Source organism: Bufo gargarizans, chromosome 8 (assembly GCF_014858855.1).
Source record: "Bufo gargarizans isolate SCDJY-AF-19 chromosome 8, ASM1485885v1, whole genome shotgun sequence".
NCBI lineage: Eukaryota > Metazoa > Chordata > Amphibia > Anura > Bufonidae > Bufo > Bufo gargarizans.
Window position 1 is genome coordinate 185,634,111 of NC_058087.1, and position 18,712 is coordinate 185,652,822.

Here is an 18,712-nt window from a genome sequence, read left to right on the forward strand (position 1 = left end):
CCAGACTTACAATGTAAGTCAATGGGGACGGATCCGTTTGAAGATGCCACAATATGGCTCAATCTTCAGGCGGATCCGTCCCCCATTGACTTTACATTGAAAGTCTGGACGGATCCGTACGAGGCTATTTTCACACTTAGGCCTCTTTCACACTTGCGTTGTCCGGATCCGGCGTGTACTCCACTTGCCGGAATTACACGCCGGATCCGGAAAAACGCAAGTGTACTGAAAGCATTTGAAGACGGATCCGTCTTCAAAATGCTTTCAGTGTTACTATGGCAGCCAGGACGCTATTAAAGTCCTGGTTGCCATAGTAGGAGCGGGGGAGCAGCATACTTACCATCCGTGCGGCTCCCGGGGCGCTCCAGAATGACGTCAGAGCGCCCCATGCGCATGGATCATGTGATCCATGCGATCACGTCATCCATGCGCCTGGGGCGCCCTGACGTCACTCTGGAGCGCCCCGGGAGCCGCACGGATGGTAAGTATGCTGCTCCCCCGCTCCCCACTACTACTATGGCAACCAGGACTTTAGCGTCCCGGCAGCCATGGTAACCATTGAGAAAAAGCTAAACATCGCATCCCGCATGCTGGTCGGGCAATACCAGCACAGTGAGACGTAGCCGTTGTGACTCCTCACAGCTATAGAACCTGCAAGACGTGAGGCAGGCACCTGAGCCCTGCCCTGCAACCAGAGGCAGTTTCCTGCATGATCTCGTCAAGAAGGAGAGGGAGGATCTGGCAGAGGAAGCAGGACGAGCCGAGGGCGCACAGAGTAGTGGACGGAACTGATCCTGCATTTAAAGGGCTTTTTCTCCTGAATGAAGCGATAGATCGGTAAGTGAAAGGCATCATTGCATTGAGTCCAGGCTTCATCTCGTTCAGCTATGTTTGAAATAAGCGTAAGATGGAACTTGTCCTACGTGTCATGAGGATCTTGTTTCCTACGATGAAAAAGACACAGGATTTTATATCCAGGAAAAGCAGGATGACTTTATTGTTAATGTCGTCTTACTAGATCTAAGAGAACGACTGCAAGACACGGTAAGGACGGCTTATACGAGCATGCTCCATATCTCTGCTTGTATACTGATCTACCAAGTGCAACTGAGGACCACCACAGTGCAATCCAGTCCCATAACCTCTCTTCATCCATTCGTGCTTTCCGCAGGATGATGTCTCGGTTCAAAGCTGCAGCCATTTGCAGAACATACTTGCCGTTGGTCATTGCTGCCATATTTATTATGAGCTTCTCTTGGTACCGAAACCTATTTCAGGTGAAAATTCATCTTCTTTATTTCTCATTTATGGGGTTTATTTAAGGGAAATCCTAAAATCTGTGCTGATTCATGTCTTGCTATATTTTCCGAGCAGTTAAAGTTCCTTGTTTCCAATGCAGAGCTCCAAATCCCCTGCATAGGTGTGAAGTTCTCTTCTTTCTGCATTTATTTATTTTTATTTTTTTCACTCCCTGCCTTTTCGGGGCCATAACTTTTTTATTTTTCAGTTCACATACCCATATGAGGTCTTGTGTTTTTGCAGGACAAGTTGCACTTTCTAATTGCAGCATTTAATATTGCATTCACGTAGTGGGGAGCTGGAAAAAAATCCTGCAGCAGTTTTATGGTTTTTGTTTTTACGGCTTTACTTTCATTCTCCAGGTCAATATGATTACGGTGATACCACATATGTATTGGGTTTTTTCTAGTTTTAATACTGAAAAAAAACATAAAAACCTTGAAAAAAATAATATTTTTCATTGATACCATTCTGAGGTGTGTTTAACTTTTTGATCACTTTGTATTTAATATTTTGTGGGAGGTGAAGCAATCAAAAATGACTTTTTTTTTACTCTGTTTCACCATTTGCTGTATGCGATAAATATTTTTATATTTTAATAGTACGTGCATTTTCACATGCGGCGATGGCCATGATTTATTGTGGGGAAAGGGTGGGTGATTTGAATTTTTATATTTATATTTTTCAAAAATATTAATTTTTTCCCCCACTTTTTTTCTAGTTCCCATAGGAAACTATAACAAGCAATCATCAATGCCATAAGAACTAGTGTGCGGCAGCCTCATATCGTTCAGGAATACAGAGGCTGCCGCACAAACACTCTGGCTCCCCCAATCCTCGCTAGCGGGAGCTAGGACTCATCTGGAAGTGCGTGCGCTTCTGGGTTTTTGCGCTCCCAGGTGCCATGGGGTTAAAAGTATGCAATCAATATTATTGTCGATTGCATACATTAGTGCCAGGTCTTTGCTGTTTAAAACAGCAGGCACTCGGCGGCTATGGCGCCCAATGCGCTAGCGAAAGGGCACCATCTTTAAAGTCCCGCCCAGCGGTGTACATGTATGGTGCTGGTCAAGAAGGGGTAAAAATCTGGATTCCTGCAGCCACCAATAGAGGGAGCTCTCTACGCACTGGTTTCAATAATTAAGCATTATGTGGTAAGCTCTTCAGCTCCCCCTAGTGGTGGCTGCAGGAAAGCTGCATTTTTACATATAACTCTTTCTATGTCTATGCAGGTGATTTTGAGCTCTGATCGTTATTGTTAGGTGACATGTTTGTGGACCCACTGTGCCAACTGTCCAGTTTGACTTTGGGCTATTCATGAGGGCATTGTCCTGGGGGTCTCTTCACTGCAGGAGAGCCACCAGGCTGTTGCCTCTTGGAATAATGGCGGTATAGTTAGCAGTGGATCCACAGGGGTCCGAGACCCTGGTGCAAAGCACCAAGGGATCAGGCAATACTCATAGTCAGGAATAGGCAGAGATCTGTGTCGTCAGGGGAGACGGCACAGTAGCAGTACAGTGAACAGGCACAGGTCAGGACAGGTGTCAGAGAGTCAGTATCCAGGAATCAGACAACTGAGGTGAGATACAATGAACAGTGGCCCTAATTCTAAGTGGTGGTGATGAACCTCCATTGCAATAATTATAAAGATGAATTGCAATGTTAATCAGCAAAGAATGCTAGAAAATCAACACGTTAAGTGGTGGATTCTCACAATAAGAGTCTACCGATCTACCATTTGGGTAGCCATTCTTCAAACTCCTTGTAACAAAGCTTATGTTATTGCACCATCGATATGGTGTCCAGTTCAGAGTTTTAGATTAGACCTGTGACTTCTTTATACACCCCAGTCTGGTTGATCTGTTGGGACATCAATGCCTAGATATCACCCTGTTATTCATGCAAAGTAGAGTCCCAGATGGAAAAAAGTCCTACTTGAACTGGATGGCTTATATGAGGCTCAGAGACTTATAGGTTCGGCCTACGACCATAACACGGTACCCCTTGTAAGGATGGCACAGTTACTCATGTGGACTCGGCAAGTTTAAACTCCAACAGCAGTTTACTCAGATTGCGGCAAGGAGTTACAGTCTCTCACAGAGTGCACAAACTTGGTGGTTACACACAGTATGGTGGCACAGAGCTTGGTGGTTACATACAATATGGTGACACAGAGCTTGGCGGTTGCACACACAATGTGGTGACACAGAGCTTGGTGGTTACACATACAGTATGATTGCACAGAGCTTGGTGGTTATACACAGTTAGGTGGCACAAAGCTTGGTGGTAAAACACATTATTATGGCACAGAGCTTGGTGGTTACATACAATATGGTGACACAGAGCTTGGCGGTTACACACACAATGTGGAGACACTGAGCTTGGTGGTTATACACTGTATGGTGGCACAGAGCTTGGTGGTTACACATACAGTATAGGTGCACAGAGGTTGGTGGTTATACACTGTATAGTGGCACAGAGCTTAGTGGTTACACATACAGTATGGTTGCACAGAGCTTGGTGGTTATACACAGTTAGGTGGCACATAGCTTGGCAGTTGCACACAATATGGAGGCACAGAGCTTGCTGATTACCCACAGTAAAGTGGCACAGAGCTTACTAGTGGCATATGATAATGTGGTGCAAACTTGGTGGTTGCACATACAGACGTGGACAAAATTGTTGGTACCCTTTGGTCAATGAAAGAAAAAGTCACAATGGTCACAGAAATAACTTTAATCTGACAAAAGTAATAATAAATTAAAATTCTATAAATGTTAACCAATGAAAGTCAGACATTGTTTTTCAACCATGCTTCAACAGAATTATGTAAAAAAATAAACTCATGAAACAGGCATGGACAAAAATGATGGTACCCCTAGAAAACACAGAACATAATGTGACCAAAGGGACATGTTAATTCAAGGTGTGTCCACTAATTAGCATCACAGGTGTCTACAACCTTGTAATCAGCCATTGGGCCTATATATATGGCTCCAGGTAATCACTGTGTTGTTTGGTGATATGGTGTGTACCACACTCGACATGGACCAGAGGAAGCAAAGGAAAGAGCTGTCTCAAGAGATCAGAAAGAAAATTATAGACAAGCATGTTAAAGGTAAAGGCTATAAGACCATCTCCAAGCAACTAGATGTTCCTGTGAGTACAGTTGCACATATTATTCATAAGTTTAAGATCCATGGGACTGTAGCCAACCTCCCTGGACGTGGCCGCAGGAGGAAAATTGATGACAAATCTAAGAGACGGATAATCCGAATGGTAACAAAAGAGCCTAGAAAGACTTCTAAAGAGATTCAAGGTGAACTTCATGCTCAAGGAACATCAGTGTCAGATCGCACCATCCGTCGTTGTTTGAGCCAAAGTGGACTACATGGGAGACGACCAAGGAGGACACCATTGTTGAAAACGAATCATAAAAAAGCAAGACTGGAATATGCCAAACTACATGTTGACAAGCCACAAAGCTTCTGGGAGAATGTCCTGTGGACAGATGAGACAAAAATCGAAGTTTTTGCCAAGGCACATCAGCTGTATGTTCACAGACGAAAAAATGAAGCATATCAAGAAAAGAACACTGTCCCTACTGTGAAACATGGAGGAGGCTCTGTTATGTTCTGGGGCTGCTTTGCTGCGTCTGGCACAGGGTGTCTTGAATCTGTGCAGGGTACAATGAAATCTCAAGACTATCAAGGAATTCTAGAGAGAAATGTACTAGCCAGTGTCAGAAAGCTTGGTCTCAGTCGCAGGTCATGGGTCTTGCAACAGGACAATGACCCAAAACACACCGCTAAAAACACCCAAGAATGGCTAAGAGGAAAAAATTGGACTATTCTAAAGTGGCCTTCTATGAGCCCTGACCTCAATCCTATTGAGCATCTTTGGAAGGAGCTGAAACATGCAGTCTGGAAAAGGCACCCTTCAAACCGGACACAACTGGAGCAGTTTGCTCATGAGGAGTGGGCCAAAATACCTGCTGAGAGGTGCAGATGTCTCATTGACAGTTACAGGAAGCGTTTGATTGCAGTGATTGCCTCAAAAGGTTGCGCAACAAAATATTAAGTTAGGGGTACCATCATTTTTGTCCATGCCTGTTTCATGAGTTTATTTTTTTACATAATTCTGTTGAAGCATGGTTGAAAAACAATGTCTGACTTTCATTGGTTAACATTTATAGAATTTTAATTTATTATTACTTTTGTCAGATTAAAGTTATTTCTGTGACCATTGTGACTTTTTCTTTCATTGACCAAAGGGTACCAACAATTTTGTCCACGTCTGTATCAGCAGGGCCACCAGGCACAGTCCAGTACACACACTCAGCAAGCGTATTCAGGGCCTAGAAGGCTGGCAGGGTTATACAGTGTCCCTCCAGAGCATTAGGGTTGTTGGCCTACCATATCTCCAAGCTCGAAGTGGTCCAGCACCACTTATGTTATTCCAGGTGGTCTCCTCTCCCAGGGCGAGTGCTCACTCCAGCAGCCAAATCAATAACAACGGTCCAGGGAAGGTCCACGGTGTAGGCAGTGGTCCTACATCATCCTATCTGGGCCTGTCTTATTTGTCTAGACTATGGGAAAGATAACTGAACATCAACAGAGAAGCAAGAAAAACCATTAATAGTGCTTACAAATCCTGTCAGAAAATTAAGGACCAATGAATCAGATAAGCCATCACTTTACTCCCCATCCATAGCTCAAGAGGGTGGTCATTGCACAAGTGCCACCTCTAGAGGAACCCATGCTTAGCGATTTGAGGGTTTTGAGGTGGAGCTCAAGAAATTGTAATGGTCAGAGGTGATCAACTCCCAAGACCAATCGTGGATCATTTCTACATAAGTCTTATGAAAGCCAATTGGAAAGTCATCAAGTAGACTTGTTGCAAGCACATTGTATGTGGCAGATGGATGGTTATCCCTAGGAATTGTATGTGCAGGTTGACATGTATAATGGAACAACTAAATTTAAAACATTTTAAAATGCTAATTGTTTTTGGCTACTATAAATATATGTAGATAACAGATATTTATTGTTTCATGGAACATAAACTGCAGGAGTCGTTGCAGCAGGTTTTTGAAAATTGTCTCAGACTTCCGAAGGATGAAGAGCATCTTACAGAAATTAAAGAAGTGACTCCACCACCTAAGACCAAGCTCCAAGCAAAAATAGATGCAATGTATGACAAACTTGAAAATCTTATCCCCAAAGTGACATTTACACACTTCAACACAACCACAAGTGGAACGAAGAGTAAGGTGTCCCTTGTAAACCCCCAGAAAACGTACTGTGTTGGAGAAGACTTTGTGGTGAGGGTTGATATGTTTGATCACTTGGGCAACAGGAAGACATATGGAGGAGACTTCATAAGACCAAGACTCTTTTCTCCAGAACTTGGTGCTGCTGTATCAGGAATTGTTAAAGACTTCAACAATGGGTCCTATCAGGTTCTCTTTCCATTGTACTGGGCTGGCAAGGTCAAAGTCCACATCCTTTTATTCCACCCAAGTGAAGGGGTGGCCGCCTTGTGGCGAGCCAGACATTCCAGTCTAGGTGTTCTTGGTTTTGAGGGCAAATTTGAAACATTTGGTAAGGAATCTGTAAGTGAATGCGGATTTGAACTCAAGAGAGTAGAAGGTAAGGAGATCTGTGAGTACAAGGACCAACTCTACGAAGAGGCCTACTATTGCTACAAAGTTCCAAACTTTAATTGTGAAAGCCTGAGAGATATGAGAGGCTACTATGTTCCAGTATCCTATCTTACAGCTGCGGAAAGAGAAATGTTTCAGAGGTACATTGTCTATTCTGTGTGGTCGTTAATGGGTTCCTTACAATAGCTGGTTCTATGTATACTACATTGGTGGGAGGCAGAGCACAAGAATCTCAAGTCAACAGGGTTTCCACTAAACAAGGGCACCATCTCAATATTAGTGAAGGTTGAGCTCTTCGTAGCGGAGGAGAACAGGGGTCACGGATCTTTTTTTTTTTCATACAGAGCTCCAAACCCCCGGCATGGGCAAAGAGCTTAATGATACAATTTTTTCTGCCTGCTTTCACCACTAGGGGGAGCTTACTGAATATAATGGACTCAATAATAAATCTATATGCAGTGAGCTCCCCCTAGTGGTGGTTGCCGGTAGACAGTAGTTTATAATTTAGCTGTGCTATCTAGGCAAGGGATTTGGAGCTCTGTATCAGCAAAATAAAAAGGTGTCAGAAGTTGAACCTATCGAGATATATAGTAAAAGTAAAAAAAGTCGGGTCCAGGGGAGGATAATAACTTACAGATAGCTAAGGGTTCGTTACAGTTGCATCCAGATTTAGATTTCATTTTTTCAACTTATCATAATTAGAACAGAAAAAGCAAATAGTAGCTTCCCTGCTTGCTGATGGTTTCCAGTTGAAAATGACTTAAAGGGATTGTGTCACTTTAGCAAGAGGTATTTATCATGTAGAGAAAGTTAATACAAGGCACTTACTAATGTATTGTTATTGTCTATATTGCTTCATTTGGTGGCTGGATTTATTTTTCTAACACTGCTCGTTTCCATGGTTACGACCACCCTGCAATCCAGCAGCGGTGGCCGTGCTGGATTGCTATAGGAAAAACTATAGGAAAAAGTGGCGGCTTCTCTGGTGCCGGGGACCTTGGGAGCGCTCATAGCCGAGTGCTTTTTCCTATAGTGTGCATGCATGATCACTGCTGATGGATTACAGGGTGGTCGTAACCATGGAAACGAATAATGTATAATGTGATGGAAATATGAATCCAGCCAGCAAGGGAAGCAATATAGACAATTGCAATACATTAGTAAGTGGCTTGTATCAACTTCCTCTACATAATAAATGCTATTTGCTGAAGTGAGACGACCCCTTTAATGTAGACACTACATGAACATATGTGAAATCTTACAGTTTTTATTTTTTTAGGCCAAATATTGCTGTTGAAATCCCCCCAACATTCGATGCCGTAACTGTTACCAAATGTGAAAGTAAGTTTTTGTGACAGTTCATAGCTGTTTACATCACGGTGCTTTCAAAAAGTTCATAAACCTCACAGTTCGCCAAAAACCCATCTAGTGTAAAAGAACGAACACAACGGAGGGAGGAGGGGGATGCAGCTGCAGTTTGGATATATGAAACTGTATGCTGTGAGAGGGGGGAGGGAGCAGTATGTACAGTAGATACACAAGTCCAGCTACCAAAATAGGAATTGTGATTTCTCTTAAAGGCTTTCATTTTGATCTCAGAGGATAGCGTTATCTTACTTAAAAGAGGTTTCCAGGGTTAGAAAAAGTTTGCACATGTCCAAAAACAGCGCCACCCTTGTCCGTGGGTTGTGTTAGGTATTGCAGCTCAGTTTACCCAATCTGGAGACATAATCCGGGTCACCGTAGAGCAGTGTTTCCCAACCAGTGTGCCTCCAGCTGTTGCAAAACTACAACTCCCAGCAAAAGGCTGTCCGGGCATGCTGGGAGTTGTAGTTTTGCAACAGCTGGAGGCACACTGGTTGGGAAATACTGCCGTAGAGAATGCAGCTGGTGGCTTCATGTCTATTCAAATCATTACGTGGCAGCATAAAATAAACCTACAATCCCGTGTGCTGTGGACTGTGATGAAGCAGCGCCATCCTGTGATATCTACACACTCCCCAGTTTTAGGATATCTTCCCCCAATTTAGAATCAATCCCCCTCAGGCCTGTTGAGGACACTGCCAGTCGCACTAGACAAGGGTCTCCATGAGATTTTGTTGACCAGCCGGATACAAGGTTTTGCTGTGCTGCTATAAGACTGCAGGATCAGACTACACATAGGCCTGCGAGCCTAGCAGCTATATACTGTAGGAGATTTATGGGTCAACTCAAGATTTATTGCCGTGTTGCTTCGTTTTTTTTAATTTCATATGCATTGTGGCAACGAAACAGTTGTTGCAAAAGCATACATAATACTTTTATTGTTTTGATTTACGAGGAATGATGATTCCCACTTGTGTTTTCAATGGCAGGAGTGCCGAGCTTCTTGTTATACTGCATCATAACAGTTCTCGGGTGTGACGGCTTTAGTCAAAGTCGAACTAAATATCAGGTTCTCAGCAAAAAACAGGATTTGCCACTAAGGAGCCGAGAATAGGTTTCTGAAACTGTCAGTTAAAGCATCTTCTCATGAACATGTCGTAAAATTAACACCGTCATCTTTTAAAGACATTGTAAAGTTAATCCCGACATCTTTTGTTTGACACATTACAAAATGAATACCGCCCTCATTTCTCAACACATTTTAAAATGAATACCACCATCTTCTGATGGACACATTGTGAAATGAATACCGCCATCTTCTGATGGACACATTGTAAAATGAATACCGCCATCTTCTGATGGACACATTGTAAAATGAATACCGCCATCTTCTGATGGACACATTGTGAAATGAATACCGCCATCTTCTGATGGACACATTGTAAAATGAATACCGCCATCTTCTGATGGACACATTGTAAAATGAATACCGCCATCTTCTGATGGACACATTGTGAAATGAATACCGCCATCTTCTGATGGACACATTGTAAAATGAATACCGCCATCTTCTGATGGACACATTGTAAAATGAATACCGCCATCTTCGGATCGACACATTGTAAAATGAATACCACCATCTTCTGATGGACACATTGTAAAATGAATACCGCCATCTTCTGATGGACACATTGTAAAATGAATACCACCCTCTTCTGATGGACACATTGTAAAATGAATACCACCATCTTCTGATGGACACATTGTGAAATTAATACTGACATCTTGTGATCGACACATTGTAAAATGAATACCGCCATCTTCTGATGGACACATTGTAAAGGTAATACTGCCATCTGCACGGACAGCTGCAGTTCAACCTTGGTTTTCAACACAAGTAAGAAGGAATCCAGCACGTAAAAATTATTTCAAGTCGCTTTTGTTTTTATTTTTAGTTCTTAAAAATACATCCAGTGAACATCATCCTCCCTCACTCTCTCGTTGACGCGTTTCAAACAATATAGTTCTTATTCGTAACAAAAGTTTTGTTACAAATAAGAACTATATTGTTTGAAACGCGTCAACAAGAAGGTGAGGGAGGATGATGTTCACTGTTTTGTTACGAATAAGAACTATTCTGTTCGAAACGCGTCAACGAGAGGGTGAGGGAAGATGATGTTCACTGGATGTATTTTTAAGAACTAAAAATAAAAACAAAAGCGACTTGAAAGAATTTTTACATGCTGGATTCCTTCTTACTTGTGTTAAAATGAATACAGTCCTCTTCTGATCAACACATCATAAAATGAATACCACCATCTTCTGATGGACATATTGTAAAGTTAATACCGCCATCTTCTTATGGACACATTGTAAAATTGCATTATTTTTTTTTGGGTGGACAATTGCCACAGTATATATGACAAAATGTTTTCTGTTAATGTACACTTTGTTGTAGGCTGTTAAGTAGGTGCAGTTACTTTTGCATTACATAAATGTGGCTTCCTAGTTTCCAAAAATGTATTGATCCTCCAACCAGAGCTAAAAGAGGCTACCATGCTCAGCACATCACAAGGTCACCTCTGGGGGGCGCTGTTGGGAATTTTCTGCTAGATTCTTCCATACAATTACAGCTCATCACTGGGAGTTCCAGTGTGCTATGATTAGCTTATGGCCACGGGACTCTTCTAATTGGAAGATATTGTTGAAAGTAGACAATCCCTTAAAGGGAAAAGTACTGATGATATTTTAATACTCTTGATCTTGTCTTTTTTCCAGACCTAATCGAAGCCCCAAAGCCAAAATGTGAGCCGGGGATGGGTTCTCCCTATCCCAGTGGATACTTCTACAATAACATCTGGCGTCCTGTTTATTGTAACATGACCTTCTATAGGACGGAGAATGATTTCATGAAATGTCTGCAGGGGAAGAACCTCTTGCTCATTGGAGATTCCACGTTACGTCAGTTCATGATGTACTTCACCGAGGGAATCAAGAGTAAGACGTCTGGTCAAATGGTTGCCTTTACATTCATATTGTCAAATTGTGGGACATTAATAGCACAGGCGGATTTGGGGACTGGCATGCCTGACAATCTGATTGCTAGGGATACAGTTCTTAACAACCACAGTCTTTTATATGCAGAACTTAGTCACTAGTCTGTCTCTGATTATTCTTTATTTAGTTCAAGGCCAAATTGAGGTGAGGGGCATCTCCTAAAATCATACTAATCAGATTTTTTGTTTATCTCCTATTGCCTTATTAATCAGATTTTTGGTTTATCTCCTATTGCCTTATTAATCAGATTTTTGGTTTATCTCCTATTGCCTTATTAGTCTGATTTTTGGTTTATCTCCTATTGCCTTATTAATCAGATTTTTGGTTTATATCCTATTGCCATATTAGTCAGATTTTTGGTTTATAGCCTACTGCCTTATTAGTCAGATTTTTGGTTTATATCCTATTGCCTTATTAATAAGATTTTTGGTTTATATCTTACTGCCTTATTAACCCCTTCAGGACCCTGCCATTTTTACCTTAAGGACCAGGCCATTTTTTATCAAATCTGACATGTATCACTTTATGTGGTAATAACTTTAAAACGCTTTTACTTATCCAGGCCATTCTGAGACTGTTTTCTCATCACATAATGTACTTAATGACAGTGAGTCAAAAAATTTCATTTTTATTTATAAAAAAAGACCAAATTTACCCAAAATTTTGAAAAATTATCAAATTATCAAGTTTCTAATTCTCTACTTTTATAATAGATAGTAATAACTCCAAAAATATTAATTACTTTACATTCCCCATATGTCTATTTCATGTTTGGATCATTTTGAAAATTATATTAAATTTTTTGGGGACGTTAGAAGGCTTTAGTTTAGAAGCAAATCTTCAATTTTTTAAGAACATTTCCAAACCCCAATTTTTTAAGGACCAGTTCAGTTATGAAGTTATTTTCTGGGGCTTACATATTAAAACCACCCGTAAATCACCCCATTTTAGAAACTACACCCCTCAAGGTATTCAAAACTGATTTTACAAACTTGGTTAACCCTTTAGGTGCCCCACGAGAATTAAATGAAAATGGGAATGAAAATTCCAAATTTCACTTTTTTTTGCAGATTTTAAATTTTAATAAAAAATTTTCTGCAACACATCAAGTGTTAACAGCCAAACAAAACTCAAATATATTACCCTGAATCAGGATTTTACAGAAACACCCCATGTCTGCTCAAAAACTGATGTATGAGCGCACAGCAGGCTTCAGAGTGGAAGGAGCACCATATGGATTTTGGAGAGCGGATTTAGCTGGAATGGTAATTGGGAGCTATGTCACATATGAAGACACCCTGAGGTGGCCTGAGAGTGGAAACCCCCCAAAAGTGACCCCATTCCGGAAACTACACCTCTCAAGGAATATTTCAAAGTGTGTAGTGAGCACTTTGACCCATCAGGCTTTTCACAGAATTAGGAAACGCTTGGCTGTGAAAATGAAAAATGACTATTTCTTTCAGAAAAAAGTTGCTTTACACCCACGTTTTTCACTTTCACAAGGGGAAACAGGACAAAATGCACCCCACATTTTGATGGGGTGCATTTTGGAGGGGTTCAAAAGGCAAATAGCGCCAGTAGGGCTTTTGGAGGACATATTTTGCAGGTTTGGCTTTTGGGAGCTATGTCACATATAAATACACCCTGAGGTATCCCTAGAGTGGAAACCCCCAAAAAGTGACCCCATTCTGGAAACTACACCCCTCAAGGAATATTTCAAGTTGTGTAGTGAGCACTTTGACCCATCAGGCGTTTCCCAGAATTAGGAAACACTTAGCTGTGAAAATTAAAAATTAAAAATGTTTCCAGAATAAGTTGCTTTACACCCACATTTTTCACTTTCACAAGGGGTAACAGGACAAAATGCACATTTTGATCCCCATTTCCCCCCGAATACGCCAACACCCCATATGTGCTCAAAAAATGATGTCTGGGCGCATGGCAGGGCTCTAGAATAAAACAGCTAAATATGGATTTTGCTGACGTGAATTGGCAGACATAAATTTTAGGTGCATAAATTCCTGAAGTCCCCAGAAATAATAAAACCCCAGAAAGTAACCCCATTTCAGAATAAGCACCCCCGTACGAACATTCTAAGTGGTAGAAAGGGTTCTTTTCAGTAAACAGGTGTCTCAGAGAAGACATAAAAACTTGGAAAGCATTTCTAAGCACATATTTGTGAAAAAAAATTAAATAAATTATTAGCAGACCCCATTTTTTTTCCACAAGGGGCTAAAGGAAAAAATGCACCCCAAGTTGTGTTCCCCATTTTCTCACCATTCAGAAAACACCCCATATGTGCTTGTAACCTGCTGTATGGGCTCTAGAGGCAAACAACAAAAATATGGATTTTGCAGGCCTGAATAAACAGACATGAATTGTAGGTGCCATGTTGCATTTAAAAAAATTCCTAAGGTCCCCAGAAATAAAAAACAAAACAAAAAGTGACCCCATTTTGGAAAGTGGACCCCCGTACGAACATTTTAAGGGGTGGAAAGGGCACTTTTGACCTAACCGGTGTTTCATAGAAATTAATATGTAGTGGTTGGTGAAAAGTGGATATGTAAGCTATGCAGACTAAATCAGAGGTATAAGGTTGTAAAATTACAGGGTGCATAAAGGATGAAATTAATACTCCATGGATGTGTGGTAGATTCTAAAACACTCCTGCATGCCCAGGCCAGGCTTTTCAGGTCAGGTTTCGCAGTGGTAAATGGTGTTTTCTTATCCTTTTCTTATCTTTTTTTTGGTCCTTCCCTTCCTTCCTGTCTGGGGAACTTGACCTGGAAAATGTTGCCCTGGTACAACACGGGCACCATGACTCCCTGAAGTACTTGGACCCTCCTCGGCCTGGCTTTGAAAAATGAGGGCCTTGATAACTACCTCTTGGAACTGAAGTAAAGTTCCCGTGTGGTCTGCAGATTGAAATAGCACGTCTGCATTGCACATTGCTACCTGTACAATGTGCACGGTCAGCTTTTTGTACCACACTTTTGTTTTTCCTGTGGCACTGTAGGGCTTCAGAACTTGATTGGAAAGATCCATGCCTCCCATGTGTTTATTGTAGTCCAGGATGCAAACTGGTTTGGGGACAGTGGTAGTGGTACCTCGTACAGGAGAAGGGGAGCTGGTATTTGTGTGAACGGTGGTCAGTAAAAGGGCATCCCTCTTGTCCTTGTACTTAACCGCCAGCATGTTCTCATGGAGGAGAGCCCAACTTTCACCCATTCTCAGTGGTTGTCCTACCTAGAATCTAGGGAGGCCTCTCTGATTTTTGCGCACTGTGCCGCAAGCCACAGTACTTCTGGCAGTAAGGGACCTGAATAGGGGTATGCTGGTATAATAGTTATCCACATAGAGGTAGTAACCCCTATCCATCAGTGGGTGCAGCAAGTCCCACACAATCTTTCCACTAACTCCTAGAATGGGGGGGCATTCTGGGGGTTCCCTGCAGGAATATTTCCCCTCATCGATGCGCGGAACTTGTGGGTGTACCCGGAGCTACTCTCACAAAGTTTGTAAATTTTTATGCCATACCTTGCCCGTTTGCTAGGCAGGTACTGGCAGAATCTAACCCTCCCTTTGAAAAGTAACAGGGACTCATCTACACATACATTTTTATCAGGGGTGTACACCTCAGCAAGCTTGGTGTTAAAGTGGTCAAGGACGGGTCTAACCTTGAACAGACGGTCAAATGTCGGGTCATTTTGGGGTGGGCACTGTGTATTGTCGTTGTAGTGTAGGAATTACCGAAATGACTCAAAACTCTTCCGGGTCATGGTCTTACTGTAAATTGGAGTCTGGTAGAAAATGGCCAAACTCCAATATTGTCTGACGTTTGGGTTCTTTACTACTCCCATATGCAGCACAAGTCCCCAAAACTTCATAATTTCTGCTGCACTTACTGGGGTCCAACCTAGGGGTCTACCATATGGCGAGGTAGGGGTCTGAGCTATAAATTGTTGGGTGTGCAAATTGGTTTGGGCCACCATTAAATTTATAAAATCTTCAGAGAAGAAGATTTTGAAAAAATCTTGTTCAGTGAAGCCCGCACAGTCTATCTGTATTCCGGAGTTACCCACAAAATAATCGTCAAGGGGTGGGGTCCATATGGGGTTACTCTGGGGGGCTGCCTCCGCTGCTACCCTGGGGCACCTTCTAGAATGTCCTTCATCAGCGGGTGATGGTAATGATGAGAGGGTAGAGGAAAGTGGCATCCTCTTCTCCCTCACTGGCCGACTCAGTATCAGAGGCAAGATACGTGTATGCCTCTTCAGCTGAGTAAACTCGTTGGGACGGACGGGCCATTTTTATTTTATTGGGGTGTTTTGTATGAAATGTGTAAAACTTTATTTAGTATGGGGTGTGTATGTAGTGTTTTCACACGTGAAGGGGCTTGTTATAAATTTGAAATATAGAGAAAAGAGTAGAAAAAAAATAAATAAAAAATTGCTGGATGCACGCACAAACCTACACTAACACTACCTAACTAAATAGATTTCTATATATATAGATACAACTAACTACACAAAAAAATAAAAAAACAATATGTGCACAGTAAACTGAGCAGACCGGTCAGAAAAAGGGATGTTTCTGATCAGCGCACACGGACACAGATATTATGTGCGTGCAAAAATCTACACTAACACTACCTAACTAAAATAGATCTCTATCTAACACTAAAAGTACTTTTTACACCTCAAAAAAATAAAAATAAACGAGCACAAAAGCGACCAGTAAACAAAATGGTACTTATTGGTGCTCAGGGCTGCAGAACGCACGCAAGCGGACTTTGGTGCGTTCGTGCAGACACGGCAATATAAAAATTTACTGCAGATACAAAAAAAGAACACTAGCTAAAAATTAACATATATATATATGATTCTAACTACCGCATTACTTCTTTGAAAAAAAAGGGAAGAGATGAAAAATATATATATCTGCGGCAATAAAAAGAGCCCAGGTGCTGAGCAGCGAAGTACGGACTGATCAGCACTTGGCATTCACAGCTCGCACACAGAAAAAGGGGGGGAGAAGGGGCATAGGGACAGGGATTAGGGCTTGGGAAGGAGGGTGGATTAGGGATCCGGAACTTCTGATGCAGAAAAAATAAATAAATCACTGCAGCAGATGTTCTGGATGTTCTTCGTCTTCTTCTACACAGGAGTAGTAAAGGCAGTATAAGCTGTGGTAGAACCACAAATCCCAGCAGATCGAGCACAGAGAAGCACAGAACCTCTCAGCATGCAGTCACCAGCTAGAATGGCTGCATGCAGGGAGGTTCTGCCCTTTCCTGTGCAGCTATAGCACTGCCATTGGCTGGAGCGTTGTTACAGCCAATCGCAGCGCTGGCGGGGACTCCAAACACTGGTGTCCCCTGCCTCACCTCGGAAGTGACCGGTGCTGACCAGTTCAGCACCGGCCACCTCCCCCTGACCTCCCCCCGCCCCGCAGCTTACATGTGCTTCCAGTTCTGCGATGTGCCGGTCTTCACTGATCGGCCAATCGGAGAGCACGGAGCTGCAGGGGAGCCGAAATAGCCGATACTGCCCTTACTTGGCATGGCTGCCAGTCGGTAAGAGCAGCCATCATGCTCCAGTCCCCCCTGTGATTTTCACCCAGAGCCCGGCGGACCTCCCGCCGTACATGTACGGCTATGGTCCTTAAGTCACGTCCGGTTGCGCCATACATGTACGGCGCGGGTCCGCTACGGGTTAATCATATTTTTTGTTTATATCCTACTGCCTTATTAATCAGAATTTTTGTTTATATCCTAATGCCTTATTAATCAGATTTTTGGTTTATATCCTACTGCCTTATTAATCAGATTTTTGGTTTATATCCTACTGCCTTATTAATCAGATTTTTGGTTTATATCCTACTGCCTTATTAATCAGATTTTTGGTCTATCTCTAACAGTTATGTTAATTATATTTTTTGTCTATGTCTTAAAGCAATATAATCATATTTTTGGTCTGTCTCCTACAGTAGTGAAATACTTCCGGTACCACAGCGGTGGATGGGCAGAGTGGCACAAAGCTCTGGAAGCTATAAATTTGGAGAAAGATCTGTACATCTCCTATAAAAGACATGGATTTCCATTAGAACATCCGTCATTCTACTACTTCAAGGAGGACATGTACACCAGTCGTCAGCTTGATGAGCGTGCAGGGGGGAAGGGCACTATTTTTATGATTACCTTGGGGCAACACTTCAGACATTTCCCAATTAAGGTTTTCATTAAACGGGCATTCAATATCCGGAGAGCGGTGGAACATCTCTTCATCAGAAGTCCTGACACCAAGGTTATCATCAAATCGGAGAATACCAGGGAGCTCTTTTCTCCGGTGGAGATGCAAGGAGACCTCCATGGCTATACTCAATATTTGGTCTTGAGGGAGGTTTTCCAAGGAATCAATGTGGGATTCGTAGACGCGTGGGACATGACAGTAGCATCGGCCAATGTGGTTGTCCATCCTCCCGGATATACGTTTCAAAGTATCATAAGTCTAGCTTTTAGTTTTGCTTGTCCGTAATAAAACAAGAGAAAGGAAAACCATTGGTCATGTCTTCTTTTAGAAGGTCCAAGGCCCCAATGCAAAACCTCTAGACATTCTACCTCCATCTACCATGTACTATTTATAACAGTGGCTTCTCTTTTATGTGGAGACTATGACCTCAGTATACACATATTTTAATAGATACATGGTCTTGTTTGAGAAGACGAAGAAAGTGTCACGTGACCCATCTTGGTGAATGTCGGAGGAGGGGGGTTTATACATTTTATGTTATGTGGTAGTTACAAAGGTGCCCCCTAGTTCAATGTTATTAGTAACAACAGCACCAGGCAAACCAGGGCCCGTTGGTTTTTGGTGGCCCATAAGGAACTGGATAACCATGTTTGAGGGACCAATGGGTCACCCAATGTCCCATCATACATAGATAATTTGGCACTAGTCGCCGATTGTTGCTCGTTTACAGTGCTTTTCCTATGGCATGATGCAACATGAATGTGGAGTGCATGATCGTTATGATGATCATTCATTGCACATTCACTTTGGATCTTGTTGGCGGCACATCCCTGATTACACGGGGCGCCCTGCTGCTGCCACACAAAGGGTGCGATCGGCGACACTTTTGAATGGGGCAATTATAGGGAACTTTAGTAGGAAGTGGGCCGATCCGTGCCCAGTGTAAGAGGGCCCATGGGATCGTAAACGCTGCAAATTTGCATAAGGAAAATACACAGTGTTTTACAGGACCGGCAAAGCGGGCGAAAATTTTAAGAAAAATTCTGTAGCGTTAATTTCCCCGGTCGATCTTAAA

At 42.3% G+C, this 18,712-nt stretch overlaps 1 protein-coding gene across 1 annotated transcript; it reads left to right on the forward strand.

Annotated features, from left to right (window-relative positions):
* Nucleotides 1-709: 709 nt before the first annotated feature.
* LOC122945510 (NXPE family member 4-like) lies at nt 710-17,922 on the forward strand. Its single transcript, XM_044304575.1, has 6 exons — nt 710-837; nt 1,172-1,277; nt 6,371-7,104; nt 8,244-8,305; nt 11,108-11,326; nt 17,375-17,922. Exons 1-6 carry the CDS (start codon nt 710-712, stop codon nt 17,920-17,922), a joined length of 1,797 nt encoding a protein of 598 aa, XP_044160510.1.
* Nucleotides 17,923-18,712: the final 790 nt, after the last annotated feature.